Source organism: Mixophyes fleayi, chromosome 4, assembly GCF_038048845.1.
Source record: "Mixophyes fleayi isolate aMixFle1 chromosome 4, aMixFle1.hap1, whole genome shotgun sequence".
NCBI lineage: Eukaryota > Metazoa > Chordata > Amphibia > Anura > Limnodynastidae > Mixophyes > Mixophyes fleayi.
Genome location: NC_134405.1, coordinates 3,096,865 through 3,116,541, shown reverse-complemented (window position 1 = coordinate 3,116,541; position 19,677 = coordinate 3,096,865). Strand labels below are relative to the sequence as shown.

The window sequence follows — 19,677 nt, the reverse complement described above, 5'->3', positions numbered from 1 at the left end:
AATAATAATAATAATAATAATAATAATAATAATAATAATAATTTGATTGATTTTTAACTTGCCCGGGGAAATCTCTGGAAATGCAATATTGCACCTTGATACATTTGCCCCTGGTGTTAAGCTCTTTGCAGCTGAGTCTCAAATCTGTCAGCTGTAAGTGTGAGTATCAGACCTGTCAGCTGTAAGTGTGAGTATCAGACCTGTCAGCTGTAAGTGTGAGTATCAGACCTGCCAGCTGTAAGTGTGAGTATCAGACCTGTCAGCTGTAAGTGTGAGTATCAGACCTGCCAGCTGTAAGTGTGAGTATCAGACCTGTCAGCTGTAAGTGTGAGTATCAGACATGTCAGCTGTAAGTGTGAGTATCAGACCTGTCAGCTGTAAGTGTGAGTATCAGACATGTCAGCTGTAAGTGTGAGTATCAGACCTGTCAGCTGTAAGTGTGAGTATCAGACCTGTCAGCTGTAAGTGTGAGTATCAGACCTGCCAGCTGTAAGTGTGAGTATCAGACCTGTCAGCTGTAAGTGTGAGTATCAGACCTGCCAGCTGTAAGTGTGAGTATCAGACCTGTCAGCTGTAAGTGTGAGTATCAGACATGTCAGCTGTAAGTGTGAGTATCAGACCTGTCAGCTGTAAGTGTGAGTATCAGACATGTCAGCTGTAAGTGTGAGTATCAGACCTGTCAGCTGTAAGTGTGAGTATCAGACATGTCAGCTGTAAGTGTGAGTATCAGACATGTCAGCTGTAAGTGTATCAGACCTGTCAGCTGTAAGTGTGAGTATCAGACATGTCAGCTGTAAGTGTATCAGACCTGTCAGCTGTAAGTGTGAGTATCAGACATGTCAGCTGTAAGTGTGAGTATCAGACCTGTCAGCTGTAAGTGTGAGTATCAGACATGTCAGCTGTAAGTGTGAGTATCAGACATGTCAGCTGTAAGTGTATCAGACCTGTCAGCTGTAAGTGTGAGTATCAGACATGTCAGCTGTAAGTGTGAGTATCAGACCTGTCAGCTGTAAGTGTGAGTATCAGACATGTCAGCTGTAAGTGTGAGTATCAGACATGTCAGCTGTAAGTGTGAGTATCAGACATGTCAGCTGTAAGTGTGAGTATCAGACATGTCAGCAGCTTGCACATGTCCCATCTCTGGGTCAATGAGGTTTAACCAGAGGGTAAATCTCCTCCTTCAGGAGCGCACGCAGGATTGTCAGGGTTTCCCCCCCTGACCCCAAAAAAACCCAAAAAACCATGCGAGAGAGCTGCGCTGCAGCTCCGTTTCGGCAGCGCTGTCCTATACAGCAGCCGCGGCACTGTCAAGGAAGCGTCCGCGGCGGTGCTGTATACAATACAGCGCCGCGGCTGCTGTATAGGACAGTGCTACTGTGGTGGGCACTTAGTTAGCAGAAGGGGGGGGGGGGTTTCTGGAGCTGATGTAGACACAGACTTTATATCTAGCTGTCTGTTATAAGCTGGGCACAATGCATCCAGCAGAACAGTGTGTGGGATCAGATTTCTTTCTACAACTGGGTCTCAGAAGACACAAATTAGCCATTTCTGTAGCAATCATTCCAGACATGGTGCAGAGTCAGAGGAGAGCGTTATAGCAGTGAGTGCACACAGGATTAAGGACATAGAGGTTATGCAAATGATCCCAGGCAGCTTGCATGTAGGGAAGGGGGAGGGGGGTGGCCATTGTGCTGTGTGTATGGTGAGACTCTGGCAGCAGCAGAGCTTCCTGCAGGCCTGAGAGTGTCCAGGCGGTCTTGGAGCTTGTGACTGCATGCACCTTCCGTGCGTTATGGCACTCTAAAGAGACTGCTGTACACAGGACAGCAAAAAAGTAAATCGCTAATTGTTACATTTTTCCTGTAGTGTGTACCAGCCTTACTATTACTGAGCCCATAGCTCAGCCTCGCCCTGTGTGGAAATTGTGAAACACACCCACTGGTGTCTGAGTGTCAGAGACTTTCACTTTCATTTCTCTCTGCTGTTGTCAGCGATGGCGTCTGCTAAAGTGAGAAAGGAGCTGGACTGTTCCATCTGCCTGAACATTTATACAGATCCTGTAACACTGAGATGTGGACACAGCTTCTGCCGGGTCTGTATTGATCGTGTGCTGGATACACTGGAAGGTTCTGGAGTTTATACCTGTCCTGAATGTAGAGCAGAGTTCAAGAAACGTCCTGCACTGCAGAGGAACATAACTCTGTGTAACATAGTGGGGAACTTCCTGTCTACTCAGCCAGATCAGGAGGAGACCGGGATCTTCTGCACTTACTGTGTGGACTCTCATGTACCTGCTGCTAAATCCTGTCTGCATTGTGAAGCTTATTTGTGTGACAAACATCTGAGAGTACACAGCAAGTCAGCAGAACACATCTTATATGATCCCAACACTTCCCTGGAGAACAGAAAATGCTCCGTCCATAAGGAGATCTTCAAATATTACTGCACTGAGGACTCTGCCTGTATCTGTGTGTCCTGCTGTATGATTGGGGAGCACAGAGGACATCAGATGGAGTCACTGGATGAGGCCTCTAAGAAGAAGAAGGAGAGACTGAGAAATGTTCTGCAGAAACTGACCACAAAGAGAGAGGAGACTGAGAAAAGAGTCCAGAGACTGCAGGAGCGCAGGAGAGAAGATCAGGAAAAAGCAGCTGGTGAGAGAGAGAGAGTCACTGTCCTGTTTAGAGACATCAAGAGAGAGCTGGAAGACCTAGAGAAGAGAGTCCTGATTGAGATCTCCAGGCAGGAAGAGAGCGTTTCACTCTCAGTCTCTGATCTGATCCAGCAGCTGGAAATAAAGAAGGACGAGCTGTCCAGGAAGATGCGTCACATTGAGGAGATGTGTAATATGTCTGATCCAGTGACTGTCTTACAGGAACCAGACACAGATGACTTGTGTGACATTGAGGGCAGAAAGAGACATTATAACCAGGTCCATGGTGTAAGAGATCTGGATGTGGGTCTCATATCAGAGAAATTACACACATTATCTGATATAATAACAGGTATAAATGTATACTTCTATGTGCAGGAAGCTACAAGTATATTACTGGATGTAAACACAGCTAGTAATTATATACATATATCAGATGACAGGAAAACTGCAGCCAGGTCAGATATAGTCCAGAATCGTCCATTAACACCAGAGAGATTTCAGGTTTATCCTCAGGTAATAAGCACCAGGAGATTTTCCTCAGGGCGACATTACTGGGAAGTGGACGTCAGTAAATCAGGGTTGTGGAGGGTAGGGATGTGTTATCCCAGTACAGACAGGAGAGGAGATCAGTCAGTCATTGGACATAACAATAAGTCCTGGTGTTTGAGGAGGTTTAATAATGAGTATGCAGTGAAACATGACAATAAAGGGATCCAGTTACCTGATAATATTCCTTATGATAGACTAGGGATATGTCTAGATTATGAGGCTGGACAGCTGTCCTTCTATTCTCTGTGTGTCCCGAGCAAACACTTACACACCTTCACTGCCACCTTCACTGAGCCCCTTCATGCTGTATTATATGTACATGAAGGCTGTGTAAAGATATCTGGGTGATCAGGAGCTGGGATAAATCTGCCCAGAGACTGGTGACAACATTTAGGCAATATAATGAAGCAGTGGGTGGAGCTACATCTGAGCCCCTCCTGTATTGCCCCAGGTGTTGGGTGATTTATGTAAGTTTTCTCCAACTCTGAGTCACTGATAACTGTGATTGGCTGAAATAACTGTTTGTTTTTCAGTGTAGACCTTATTACTGTTGTCAGCGCTATCCTGGTTCCTATTGGCTGTTGTGCAGAGGATGTTGTCTCTGTAAATCCACGCCTACTTGGAAATTTCATGGCTGTTTCTTACATAACAAAAGATAACACAAGATCGGTTACAAAGCATAGTTAATATTAACCCTTTATTATAATAATACTTGTTATACAGCGTTCCCTCTTTATACCACCCCCTATATAACACCACCCACACCTACCACCAGATACTATCTCAGCAAACATAAGAGTACTTTACATTGTAGTAATGATATTATATTCCCCCTATGACACCAGCTCTGTCCTTTGATTAAGCTGCCATTATAAAGAAGGAGCATTGTACATATAGCAATCAGAGGATATTATGTGCACTGTGCTGGATGGTGTCACTATGTACATGATAGGAGACAGTAACTGGCAGAACTTAATATGGGCTTAGACTGAAAGTGACAATAGTGCCAGGTGTTGTAGGGAGAATGAGTGTGGGCCCCGTATACTCTTTTTCCCGCAGAATAAAGGGTTTACTATGGCAGCTGTGTGTAAACGGAGAGGTCATAACAGGTGTTAGATAGACTTTACTAGAGAATGTATCTAACCGACCGATAATACCAAGTAACATATAAAATATATATTTTAATCAAGTAGAGATATCTTTTCTAAGTGACAAATCAGTCTAAAGCAGGGTGTGACGATTATGTAGTATATCTAATGACTGATTGTTATTTTCTGTTGAATTCATGTATGACAATGTTTATTGTATGTAACCTTGTAATGTAATCTCAACGTGTGCTTTGCTAAATGACATGAGTCTGAAACCTATGCAAGTGTCAATAATCTATTGAAATTAGCCAGACCAAGGATAGATAAGGATCTTGGAGGAGTTTGAAGCCCCAAAGTTGTAAACCATTTAGCCACTTAAGCAAAACGAGCAGAAGTGAGAAATCGGGTCCTGTGAACACTCCAGAGCTCAGGACATCCCTAGCTTACTACGAAATCCCTGTGACATTTGGGAGATCAATTTGTCTTTATTGACAGCTAAACTCCAAAGGTGGGGGGTGAAAGCTATGTTGAAAAAAGGTTTTAAATCTTCTGCTTTAGACATCAGATTGTGCATTTTCATGAGGTGGTCTATCAAGACTGAAATGTCTCATATTTCTCAGATGTGTTCCCTCACACACCAAATGTTACCTAGTAAGTAGTACTCTGGTTTTTTTCCTATTTTATTTTCTAAAACTACTTGTGCAAATAATTGTATGTCTTGTTATTAATTTTTTGTGTAATTAAGCCTTGGAAACATCTTTCAGATTAAATACATTTTATCTAGCGTATGCTCCGTGATTCTTTGTGAATTTACGAAGCCCAGGGAGGCTCATACATATAGTCATAAACACAAACAAACAGAAGATATGGGTTGCGCTGCTAAATGAGCACAAAAGGTAGTCCTTATTCATACAGGTGTTCTCTTGAGAAATAAGGAGAGGCACTGGACAATAATATACAAAAATATTTATATAAATTCAACACCTGAATATGATATAAGCCAAAAAACACTACACAGTATTAAAACAGTGTGAAGAATCACTCTATCGCATATATACCACAAAGATATGGGATCCAGTACTGGAATTAAATACACATAGTCACCCACACAGAGATATAAATAAACCTACAAAGACAGCAACCATGTACCTGGAAAGAAAGTGGAAGTCCCTGAGACGAGCGGCTAAAACAATTGCGAGTCACTCGCGTGGCTTGGCAGCCATTCGAGTCAGACGCGTTAGGAGTGAGCTCCTGCTCCAAACCACATAAAACCCCTCAATATCCAATACAGGGGTGCGCTCACAATTCACACGTGGGCGGAATTGTTCCACGGTGCATCCAAGCGACAATCTGAGCCCTCAAACACCCGAGGCTCTGCCCTACATCTGATACCCGGGAGTGCGGCCTAACCCTCCTCGTGTCTTCTGAAGACGGATCACCACCAGCAAACCTAGCCAAGGCTTACCTCTCCGGCGGGTGTCCAGCAGCTCCGGTTTGTCGGGGGTCCAGGCGGAGTCCTTCTCGGCGGGACAGCCCTGCAGGCGCAGCTGCCGATATTTGTAAGCAGAAGGAGGGATCCTCCAGCGCTGCCCTGAAACACGGAGGTGAGGCTGTGGGTGGTCGCGGTGGCGCTGCCGGGAGTGCCAGGGTCTGTCGGTTCTTCTGATCCAGCGGGGCAAACCAAGCCATCTGCCTGCTAGCGCCTCAGCACCTGCCACAACACAGACCAGAATTTGATTCCAGATGCTGTCACTTTGGCCTCAAGGTACAAGTTAACTAATTATCTATACTGTCTGGCTGAGGGAGGTTAGTCCTCCACAGATAGCAGCTTTGAAATACAGATCCACAGAAAGAATAGATTCACCTGCAAACAGGCCTCTCTCAGTGGAAACATTTACTCTGATGTAGCAACACTGACATCTGGTGGCAGTTTTCCGTTACTACATTACCCATCCAAAATCTACAAGTACATAAATTCTTCAAGTCTGTTATATGGAAGTTAGCTCTTTGGCCAGACAGGGGCGCACTGGACACACTGTAATATTCCTTTAAACAGACTGCGGGCCGCGTTCTGCGGGATGGCTGCCTAGACCAATCATGAGGAGACGTAGATAGCGGCAATCTTACCACAACAGTATGTACTACCTGCAATGATTATTATACTTTGAACAAGTCGCTGAACACGCTTAGGATCGCCTTGATGGGCAAAGACCGAAAAAGCTCGGCCAAGAAAAACCATAAAAAACCCCAGGAGACCCCTCAACGTTCCGATCTTCGCTCATATTTACAAATTCCTGTGGCCGTGGAAGAACCAGAGATGACATCTCCTTCTGCTGCTTCTGGCTCAACATCGCCTGACACACGCCAGGATGACACAAACCGTCAGAAGGGGACTGGGGTAGCAGAACAACAGGATCTGTCACAGGTCCTACAAATGCTTAAGTCCCTCCCGACTAAGCAAGAGCTACCCTCCAAAAAATATTTTGAAGCGCTGGAAGCAAAATTGCAAGAGATTGTCCACCAAGAAGTGGCCACACTGCAAGCAGACATCGCCCACCTTGGCCATCGCCTGGTGGCCCTTGAAGAACACAAGGAAAAGGGAGATGAACGTGTTACAGCTCTAGAAAAGACAGTGGCGGAACAAGCTAAGGCTCTGCAAGGATTCCAGCAAAAGATAGATGATTTAGATAATCGGGGTCGTCGGAACAACTTACGAATACGGGGTTTGCCGGAGGATGTCCCCCCACAGGGCCTGATAGACGCTTTGACAAAGGTGTTCAATGAGGTTCTGGAATTACCATCAGACAATACAATTGTATTTGACAGAGCGCATAGGGCACTACGCCCAAGGGGGGCCCCAACGGAAAGGCCTAGAGATGTTATATGCCGACTCCATTACTACACGCAGAAGGATGAGATTGTACGCAAGCTAAGGGGTCTCCAAGGATTGGAGTTCAACGGTCAGGAAATCCACATATTCCAAGACCTCTCCTGGCAAACTCTACAATTTCGGAGGCAGCTTAAACCCCTCACGGAGGAGCTCCGGAAAAAATCAATTAAGTACAGATGGGGCTTTCCGCTCCAACTGCAAGTTACACATGAGGGAAAGTCAGCAGTCCTCAGGATTCCGCCGGACTTGCCGGACTTCTGCTCCACTTTGAGCATTCCACTAATTGCTCTAGCCGAATGGCAGGAGTCCCATCAACGTCTATACCCGGTAATGGAGGCACAACACGACGATAGATTCCAACTTTCAAGTAGATCTAAACGGTCACCGCAAAAGCGTTTGAATCAGCAGGCACAAGGGAACACTTGATTATGCACAACTGAGTGCGAATATCCACTCCTCGGAGGAAGACCTCTCCTAAGACCCTGTTGAAGGCCTTCTATTGTAGATTGTTTTCCTTGGGCGAGAATATCCTTAATATCCTTATTTTATTTTTGTCTATTTAATATTCTTCATCCCTAATGTGCTATTCTAAACTGCTGGTGTCCATTATAGATCTGTTTAGCCCATCATCATTTTTCTAAAAGTTCTCTAAAGTTTTCTACTGTTATATTGTTCAAGTATTTTTGATAAGCTATGTGTTCATGCTTAATGTTTCACCAAATTAGATTTGTTAGTACATATGTGTAGTGTAGGTTCTGCGCCTCTCTGCTGGGCAGGGGCCTGGGTTGAGATCAAGAAGGCAGAGGTTTGGCAGTGACATGTACAATCTCCTCCCAAATGTATACGTTTGTTAACATCTATGGTCCGAATTCTAATCAACCTGTATTTCTAGAAAAGCTTCTGGATAAAGTGGAACCGATAAAGAAGGGCATCACCATAACAGGCGGAGATTTCAACTGGGTTCTGCATCCACCGACGGACTCATCTTCAGGATCTGCTAGATTGGCCGGTAAGCTGTATCGAAGGGTGAGACGTACTTTGCACGAACACCAGCTGGTCGACGCATGGCGTCTTAAACATCCCACAGACCGTGACTATACTTTCTTCTCGCACCCACATAATACATATTCGAGACTGGACTATTTCTTTCTCACTCACAACCATTTGCCCCTGATATCAGAAGTAGCTATAGGCCAGATTACATGGTCTGACCATGCGCCGGTGTATCTGACGCTCTCTATTTCCAGAACAGGTAGTAGACCTTTCACCTGGAGGCTAAACGAGCTCTTAATCCAGGAAGCGCATAACAAGACAGTGATAGAAGAGGCCATTACGGACTATGTCCAGACTAATGACACCCCTGACATTTCGAAGATATCTTTATGGGAAGCTCATAAATGCGTTATACGAGGTAAACTTATCCAAATGGGTGCGATCAGAAAGCGAGAAAGAATAGCATATAGGGACTCACTCCTAGAAAAAATCAAGACACTAGAAATGCGACACAAATCTTTCTTAGATCCCTCTGTTATGACAGAATTGACAGAAACCAGGAAGACTTTGAACCAATTAATGTCAGATAAAATTAAACATGACCTACGTAGATGTCAGAACCAGTTTTATCAGTGGGGAGATAAACCAGGGAAGCTTCTGGCTCGTGCTCTGCGCAAACAGAGAGCCCAACTATATATTCCTCAGATTAAGACAGACGCAGGGTCCCCACTAGTTCACACCACTGATATTGCTGGGGCATTCCAGACCTATTACACTAAGCTTTACAATTTGTTCGACACGCTGAACACAGCTAACCACCCGACCAAACAGGCTCGCATAGCAGAATACCTTAAGCGCATAGATTTTCCCACATTAGATGAGGATGCCGTACAATTATTAGAAGAACCCTTTAAGATCGAGGAACTGGAAGAGGCGATCAAGACGACACCATCAGGGAAAAGCCCGGGGCCGGATGGTTTCACCATTCTTTACTACAAAACTTTCAAAGCACAGCTAGCCCCTCTCTTGCTACAGGCCTTTAACTCTATTTCTGCCCAGAAACACTTTTCCCCTCAAACGCTAGCTGCTCAGATTACCGTATTGCCAAAAGAAGGGAAAGATCCAGCTTCATGTGCTAGTTATAGGCCCATCTCTCTACTTAATGGGGACATTAAGCTTTACGCTAAGCTGATAGCAAATAGATTAAAACCATATTTGACCCAAATCATCCACTCTGACCAGGTGGGGTTTGTTCCAGGGAGGGAGGCGAGGGACAACACCACTAAGATAATCAATTTAGTACAATATGCGCATACTGCCAATATCCCAACAGTTTTACTATCCACAGATGCCGAAAAGGCATTTGACAGAGTAGATTGGGAATTTATGAAAGGGGTACTTAGTCACATGGGCTTAGGCCCTCGGAGTATGGCTCGAATTGCCGCCTTGTATACGCAGCCAACTGCAAGGGTCAGAGTAAATGGGGAACTATCAGAACCCATTATCATATCTAACGGTACCAGACAGGGATGCCCTCTGTCTCCTCTGATCTTTATCTTGTGTATGGAAGCATTGGCCCGCTCTATCTGGGCAAACCCTGATATCTCTGGTCTACAGATGGAGGACAAAAGCTTTAAATTGGCCCTCTTCGCGGATGACCTCCTGGCAATCCTCACTAACCCTGTGGTTTCGATCCCTAATTTACTATCAGAATTTCAGCAATATGGTGAGCTTCTGGCTTTAAAATTAACTACTCAAAATCGGTAGCTCTCAACATCTCTGCGCCCGAGGCAGTAGTTGAAGGCCTGAAGCCAGCATTCTCATTCACGTGGCATCCATCACGACTTAAATATTTGGGGGTGTTTATCAACAAAGACAACACAAAGATTTTTGAAGACAATTTTACTCCTATCACAAGCTCAATTTGTAGGGACTTGAGAAACTGGTGCCCAAAAGGCTTTTCCCTGATAGGCAGAGTCAATGTGGTTAAAATGAATGTATTACCACGGATCCTCTACTTGCTTCAAACGCTCCCCATACACCTCCCCACTTATTGGTTTAAGACGCTACATAAAGCAGTCAGAGATTTTGTGTGGAAGGGTAGACGCCCCCGGTTTAAACATGATACACTTTATATGCGCAAGCACGCTGGGGGACTACAACTCCCCAACTTTGCATTATATTACGATGCGGCTATGTTAAATAGGGTGGTGGACTGGACGAGACAGAGACTGGACAAACAGTGGGTCTGGATAGAGAGCTACGTTGTAGGCAAGGCACTTCAATTTTCAACATGGCTGCACCCACTCCCTAAAGTCATTCACCCGACTGTTACACCAACTCTGGCTAGATGGGCCAGATTGCGCTCGGTTCCCCACATTTCCTCACGACACTCGCCTTTGACCCCGATATTTGACAACCCGGGGTTTCCCCCAGGACTTGCTAGACAGACGTTCAGACATTGGATTGGGGCGGGGCTCCGCAGGGTTGGCCAGCTGGTGGACGCGTCTGGGGCCTTACCTTTCGCCGATCTCCAATCTAAATGGAAACTTCCGAATGCGGAGATTTGGAGATACATACAGCTCCGCCATTTTCTCGGATCCTTGGAGGTACGGGAGTCTGTGGGGCGGCCGCTTACACAGTTTGAATCTTTATGTACCTCTCCGCTATATCCTAGACATACTCTATCTCTCATCTATAGTAATCTCATTGAAAACACCTTTAATAAACAACCCACCTTCATACGACACTGGGAGAGGGAGCTGACTTGCTCGATATCTGAACAAGATTGGAAAGATATCTTCTTACGCACCCAGTCGAGCTCGGTCAGTATACGGGTGGTGGAAACACAGTATAAGGTGATGACTAGATGGTATAGATGTCCTAGCTTGCTGGCTAGGATGGTTCCTGGGATGTCGAACGTGTGCTGGCGATGTATGTCGGCGCCGGGCACTCCGTTACATGTATGGTGGGAATGCATAGCTCTTAGAACTTTTTGGGATGCAGTCCTTCTAATTACTAAAGAAATTACGGGCGTTGAGCCACCTAATTGCCCCAAATACTGGTTATTGAATTATAATAAAATGACAATCTCTAAATACAAAAAATCAACAATTAAAAACCTTAGCAACGCGGCAAAGGCCGTGATTCCAGTACATTGGAGATCCCCGAATATCCCTACCATTAGAGAGTGGTTTGCCCGAATAGAATCCTATAGAATAATGGACGACATACTCTATTCCTCAAAGGACAAATACAGGGAATATCATTACATATGGTTTGAGTGGCTCGAATTCAAGGATTCACCACTTTATTCTCAGTGGAATAAATGAACCCCCCTTACTCTCTCCCCCCCCCTCCCGCTCTACCTTTCTCTCCCTCTCTCTATCCCTCTTTGTCTTTCCCCCATCCCCTACATGATGTATTATTGAATACTAAATGGTACTTTATTTTTATGCTGAACTACTGTTGAAACGTGTTCATGTATATGTGTCTTTACGTAACATTTTTGAATATCCTTAATGCATTGTTCTATGCAAAATAGATATGTTTGTAAAAGCTGTTCAATCTTTCAATAAAAAAGAGATTTACACAAAAAAAAACAATGGCGAGTCATACAGGACCTTGGTGGAAGAGATGGAAGGTGAATAATGTGGAAAGGGACCAACTTCCCAGGAAATGTCTAAAAAAGACAAAGAAGTTGGAGATGCCAGGACCCTCTTCTATAATATGGCAATGCCAACAAGATTCTGACTCCTTACATTGCTTTTATATACAACGAATGAAGCATTATTAAAGCATTTACATTATAAAATAGTAACTTGTATTAAGAGGAATAGATGGGTCGGCTATTCAGCTAATGGGTTTTGTTGCTGTTGTTTTCAATAATTTTTTACCACTGGGTAAGCATGGCAATATGCCCAGCAAGATGCCACATGGTGAGTAATAATGCCCAGCATGATGTCATGTGTTGAGTAATAATGCCCAGTAAGATGTCACATGATCAGTAATAATGCCCAGCAAGATGTACTGTGGTTAGTAATAATGCCCAGCAAGACATAATATGATACTTGCCGGTATGTCCAGGAGACTACCGAATTCTGGGTAGGTCTCTCGGGCTCCCAGGAGAGCAGGCAATTGTTCCACATCCTGCCCACTTCCAAGTGAAGTGGGCAGAATGGGAGCCTCAGTGGCGTGATTTGTGGTCAATCATGTCATTTGGCCCCACCCCCTGCGATAAAAAGCAACGCTTTTGTCACAGGGCATTGCCAAAACTTCACGATTTTCCATGACCCGCACCCCTGTCTCTAGGTGTGTCCTGGTGTCTGGCTATATACAATACCGCCAGCAAGCAGGCTCTGTGTCAGTGACCGCTGTACTTTTCTCTAGGTGTGTCCTGGTGTCTGGTTATATACAATACCGCCAGCAGGGGGCACTGTTTTAGTGACCGTTGTACTTTTCTCTAGGTGTGTCCTGGTGTCTGGGTATATACAATACCGCCAGCAGGGGGCACTGTGTCAGTGACCGCTGTACCTTTCTTTAGGTGTGTCCTGGTGTCTGGCTTTATACAATACCGCCAGCAGGGGGCACTGTGTCAGTGACCGCTGTACCTGTCTCTAGGTGTGTCCTGGTGTCTGGTTATATACAATACTGCCAGTAGGGGGCTCTGTGTCAGTGACCGCTGTACCTTTCTCTAGGTGTGTCCTGGTGTCTGGTTATATACAATACTGCCAGTAGGGGGCTCTGTGTCAGTGACCGCTGTATCTTTCTCTAGGTGTGTCCTGGTGTCTGGCTATATACAATACCGCCAATAGGGGGCTCTGTGTCAGTGACCGCTGTACTTGTCTCTATATACTTCTGGGGGATTAATTCTAATAACTGCAAAAAGATGGGTGGGAAGAGCAGATTCTTCATAATAGTCGAGAACGTTTCCCACTTTGAGGAGAGGTTCCAGGAGGGACTATGAAGGTTACATGAAGGGGTAATATTATCCCCCCAAATTGTTAGTCTAGGAACACTGAGATCGGTAGGTCAGTTCTCATGAATCATTCTGCCTCGAAGATGGTAAATTGCATTTGCCCATTTGCCAGAAGTCACTTAGTATACAGAAGAGGGGCTAATTCAGAACTGAAGATTGGGTGCCAACATGACCTCTAGCACACAGTGACAAGTCACCTACCTATAATGTACAGTATACAGAAGAGGAGCTAACTGAGGACTGAGGGAGAGGTGCCAACATGACCTACACCAGACAGTCACAGGTCATCTACCTATAATGAACAGTATACAGAACAGGGGCTAACTGAGGACTGAGGGAGAGGTGCCAACATGACCTACACCAGACAGTCACAGGTCACCTACCTATAATGAACAGTATACAGAACAGGGGCTAACTGAGGACTGAGGGAAAGGTGCCAACATGACCTACACCAGACAGTCACAGGTCACCTACCTATAATGTACAGTATACAGAACAGGGGCTAACTGAGGACTGAGGGAGAGGAGCCAACATGACCTACACCAGACAGTCACAGGTCACCTACCTATAATGTACAGTATAGAGAACAGGGGCTAACTCAGGACTGAGGGAGAGGTGCCAACATGACCTACACTAGACAGTCACAGGTCATCTACCTATAATGTACAGTATACAGAACAGGGGCTAACTGAGGACTGAGGGAGAGGTGCCAACATGACCTACACGAGACAGTCACAGGTCACCTACCTATAATGTACAGTATACAGAACAGGGGCTAACTGAGGACTGAGGGAGAGGAGCCAACATGACCTACACCAGACAATCACAGGTCATCTACCTATAATGTACAGTATAGAGAACAGGGGCTAACTCAGGACTGTGGGTGAGGTTCCAACATGACCTAAACCAGAGAGTCACAGATCACCTTCCTATAATGTACAGTATACAGAACAGGGGCTAACTAAGGACTGAGGGTGAGGTGCCATTATGACCTATACCAGACAGTCACAGGTCACCTACCTATAATGTACAGTATACAGAACAGGGGCTAACTGAGGGCGAGGTGCCAACATGACCTACACCAGACAGTCACAGGTCACCTACCTATAATGTACAGTATACAGAACAGGGGCTAACTGAGGACTGAGGGAGAGGTGCCAACATGACCTACACCAGACAGTCACAGGTCACCTACCTATAATGTACAGTATACAGAACAGGGGCTAACTGAGGACTGAGGGAGAGGTGCCAACATGACCTACACCAGACAGTCACAGGTCACCTACCTATAATGTACAGTATACAGAAGAGGGGCTAACTGAGGACTGAGGGTGCGGTCCCAACATGACCTACACCAGAGAGTCACAGATCACCTACCTATAATGTACAGAACAGGGGCTAACTGAGGACTGAGGGAGAGGTGCCAACATGACCTACACCAGACAGTCACAGGTCAGCTACCTATAATGTACAGTATACAGAACAGGAGCTAACTGAGGACTGAGGGAGAGGAGCCAACATGACCTACACCAGACAGTCACAGGTCACCTACCTATAATGTACAGTATACAGAACAGGGGCTAACTGAGGACTAAGGGAAAGGTGCCAACATAACCTAACCTAGCTAGAGGTTATTTATGACATGAATCTATAATACGACGGTAATTCTGTCTCCCTGACATGCAGCATATTACTACTGAAATGTATATTCATTTATATCCATTTTCTCTGCTACTGGAGGGAGGAACCTGATTCAACAAATACTAGTGGATTAAAAAATTATCCAGGATTCTAGGTTGATAGACAGATGGTATTATTAGGTCAGTGATCCTGCTTCCAGTGTGGCTGTTTCCTCCTGGTTACTTATTGGTGGTAAATCACACAGGATTATAGATTGTGAACTCCAGTGATCAGGGTTCAAACTATGTACTATTCTCTTGGTCATAATTGGCTGTTCCCACCAGGACAGGCAACACTAATGAAATATCCGTTACACGCATCCTGGTCTGACATGTGGCAGAAGGGAGAGCACAGACCCCCCCCCCCCCCCCCCAACCTCTCCATTGTCCTGTCGCACCTCCCATTACTTCCAGATTAGGGTTGTCCCAAAAGATGGTGAACTGATCATTGAGCGCCGGGACGCTCTGTGTGACATGTGAGAATGTGGTCTGCGGGGGTCTTCTACTCCATGTCGGAGCTGCTTTATGTGACATAAGATTAGTGTACATAGCACGTAGTGACATTGACTAAAGGATTTACTGTTTGGTTTGATTATTTTTATTTAAGAAAAACAGTTTTTAGTACAAGTTGTACACTCACTCAAAATATGCCAAAGAACAACATTACAAAGTTGGTGCCAAATAAACTACTTTCATAGGGATCTTGAGCTGCTCCAGCAAGCGGTGATAGCAAGCTAACCAAGATCTCTGGACTTATAGATTGCCTGCCATGAGGAACTATTTAGCACTTTTGTGCCCAGCCGCACAGCACCCTAGAGATCAAAGATCTCCTGTCACATCCAGCAATCCGTACAAATGGGAGAAGGAGATCCCCACCAGGGTGATGGACATCAACACCATGGACTTACCAGCGTTATAGCCAGCCCACACAAAGCCATGCATCTGGTTGTACCAATCTCAACTACCACCAGTAACTGCATCCCAGAAAGCGAGCCACTCCTGCCCGGCAGACCGATGCTTGCACAACATGGCAGGAACCAAGGACGAGGCTCCTTACTCTGGCTTCACATGCCATACATAAGTGGGACAGGGACAACCGCCAGACCGTTTTCTACAACCAGCACATACCGGACACTAGAGGCCCAGCTCTGTGACCCGCTGCAAGAACCATGAGTCTGCGACCCTACCTGTGCACCCTACCCAGGTGCCCCTGCCGATGTCTCTATCATGCGGGCAGCACTGGGGGACCTGGGAATCTGACTGGTGTGAACTGTGCTAGGTGTAGGGGCTACTATATGATCATCCATCAGAGGGAGGGTGTCCACATTACTACCTGTTGGCCATTTGCAGCACAGGGACCTAGCACCCTCCCTAACATCCAATGCTGCAAAATGTTGGTGTTGGGGTCTACTACTGTCCCTGGCAGTATCGCTGTACCGGGTCCTATCCCTCACTACAACCCCTCTGCTAGTTTGGGGACACTGTTGAGGTGAGCCCTCAGCAATACGTGCCTGACGGGGCCTACTGTCCTCAGAATAATCAGTGGTGGTATAGCGCCACTGGGGGGGTGCACCTGCCCCCCAGCAGCATAGGATGCATGCAGCCTAGTGCTCCTTGTATGCCTTGTGCCCCTCCTGTCATGTAAGGGCCAGGAACCCATTTAAAACTCACTGATGCTGTATGACTGCTGAGGGGGGGGGACTGCCCCCAGCCACTGCATGTCTGTGGGACTTATGCTGTGCAACTAACAGGCCTACTAGTCCAGGCACTCGCTCTCCTGTCAGGACTAGGAGGGGGGCACAGAACTTCTGCCAATCGAAGCGCGGATGCATCACCCGTCCGGGGAGGGCCACATATTCAACACTCTCCATTAGGTGGGAGAAAAGAGGGGTGGGGGGCGCAAAGGCAGCACAACTAATGGAGGTGGGAGAGGACGGGGAGAAACAGCGAGGGGAGGTGGGTTGGAAGAGAGGGCGAGGTAGAGAAAAGGGAGAAAGCGCACACAAGGAAGGGGAAAGGGAAGCAGGGGGATAAGGAGGAAAGTACAGGAGACAAAGTGGATAATCACAAAGGCAACAGAGGAAATACATGGATAAGAAGGACACAAATACTGAGTCTACTTATGCTTGTCTAGATCCCAAGAGAATTGTATGATTCCTCCTTGCCCTTATATAGTCTGCCCCCAATATGACCTGTATATAGACATCACCACCCCCTGCTTATTAAGGCCAAATAGTTATACAACCTCAACATTTAATAATCACCCTTGGGCTTAAGCTATCCGTCAGTTCTACTAGTGTGTACACATGGATCGGCTGCTGATCGAGACTTTTCTTCTTTTCAGTCGTTGGAAAATCGTTAACAATATCACATTTGGAGGATTTTTCTGTAGTGTGCACCCAGACTTTCACAGATACACTAATACACACAGTACTTTCCCAGTTTGATACATACATTCAGTACAACCACACACCGATAAAGTAACATTCTGATAGAATCACAAACTGGTACACATACAGTACTCTCACACACTGATACAAACACACCACAGGGGCAAATGCAGGATTTGTAGAGAGGGGTTTCCATGCCACACCGCCAGTGGGCGTGGTCAGCATGCTTCGGAGCGTGGCTATAATTTTAGACGGTGATTGGCTGCTCTCCAACTCTTCCTATCCCCATCATATACACGGGCAATGGTGCATGCACTACTGTTAGGGGCACACAGCTCTCCCTTTTTGAGAAGTGTGAAGCGGGACATAACTCCCACCGGTCCCTACAATCAGGACAAAGTCCCGATGAGTGTATGCTCTTCGTCCTACACCATACCTTTAATGACATAACCAACTTATATAAAATAAAGTCGCGGAGACTTGAGTAAAGTGGCACTAAAAATATTTTTATTATAACCTAATTAAACCTGGTGGCGGAGAAAGGGCACTGAGAATCAGCTCCAGCGATACCTAACCAAGCGTGGACATGGCAATATAGCCTTAAGTCCACCAACTTCTCTCATAACCCCACTGCTTGGCCGGCCCTAACCTGACGTCAGAGTAAACTGCACTCACCTTACTACTCACTCCCCCTCCCTCACTGAGCCGGGCGAGATCCCTCCCCACGGAAGGGACAAGAGTAACCGATTGCCTTGTAAGGGGACAGATACCTGCGTCCAATCACGATAGAGCCGTATATATCAGCCGCTGATCGCAGTGCCTTCCTCCCCACCAAAACTATAACACTACATAACCGGCTTTATGCCAAACCATCGTTAACCTTTACAGCTTACTTAAAAATGGCGGGATTTTTGCCAGCCGAGTGACTCAGACCAGGAAATGCATCACCTATACAAAGCCACAAAGCCCTCCCCTCAACATCATTGGCCAGGTCTAAACCCCACGTTAACTCCTTCAGGGAAGTGCAAACACGAATGCAACACTGTCACTATTTCATTTCGTTCGTCTATAGGGGACTCTCTTGTACTACTTGTTGGGGAGAGGGCTGTGAACAGTGCAGACAGAAACGATCTGCACACAAGCTGCAAAGTGGCTGATCCCGGGGCAAGGTCCAGCCACCTCAAGCATACAGTACCCCAGGCTGGGAGGAGGGGGGGGGGGGGTACCAGGCACTAGGAACCCCCCTCGATTTGCCTATGCACCAGTAGAATGACACATTGATACACGCACACTAATACAATCACACACTGATACATTCATAAGCTTATAAAATGATAGATTGATACACACATCAGTAAACTCACACACAGATAGTCACACATCAGTACACTCACACACAGATAGTCACACATTAGTACACTCACACACAGATAGTCACACACCACTACACTCGTACACAGATAGTCACACACCAGTACACTCACACACAGAATCTCTCACACCAGTACACTCACACACAATATGTCACACATTAGTACACTCACACAGAATGTCACACACCAGTATAAACACACACATATAGTCAAACACTAGTACACTCACACACAGAACGTCACACATCAGTACACTCGCACGCAGAGAATGTCACACACCAGTACACTCACACACAGAATGTCACACACAGAATGTCAAACACCAGTACACTCACACACAGAAAGTCACACACCAGTACACTCACACATAATGTCACACACCAGTATACTCACACACCAGTACACTCACACAAAGAATGTCACACACAGAATGTCAAACACCAGTACACTCACACACAGAAAGTCACACACCAGTACACTCACACATAATGTCACACACCAGTATACTCACACACAGAATGTCACACACCAGTACACTCACACATAATGTCACACACCAGTATACTCACACACCAGTACACTCACACACAGAATGTCACACACTAGTACACTCACACACAGAATGTCACACACCAGTACACTCACACACAGAATGTCACACACTAGTACACTCACACACAGAAAGTCACACACCAGTACACTCATACACAGAATGTCACACACCAGTACACTCACACACAGAATGTCACACTCGTACACTCACACACAGAATGTCACACTCGTACACTCACATACAGAATGTCACACACTAGTAAACTCATACACAGGTTGTCACACACCAATACACTCACACACAGAATGTTACACACCAGTATACTCACACACAGAATGTCACACACTAGTACACTCACACACAGAATGTCACACACCAGTACACTCACACACAGAATGTCACACACCAGTACACTCACACATAATGTCACACACCAGTATACTCACACACCAGTACACTCACACACAGAATGTCACACACTAGTACACTCACACACAGAATGTCACACACCAGTACACTCACACACAG

General features: G+C 45.9%; 1 protein-coding gene across 1 annotated transcript; it reads left to right on the top strand.

The window, feature by feature from the left end:
* The first annotated feature begins 1,708 nt into the window (after positions 1 to 1,708).
* LOC142149670 (E3 ubiquitin-protein ligase TRIM39-like) lies at positions 1,709 to 5,077 on the top strand. Its single transcript, XM_075204981.1, has one exon. It carries the CDS (start codon positions 1,994 to 1,996, stop codon positions 3,551 to 3,553), a length of 1,560 nt encoding a protein of 519 aa, XP_075061082.1. The 5' UTR covers positions 1,709 to 1,993; the 3' UTR covers positions 3,554 to 5,077.
* The last annotated feature ends 14,600 nt before the right edge of the window (positions 5,078 to 19,677 follow it).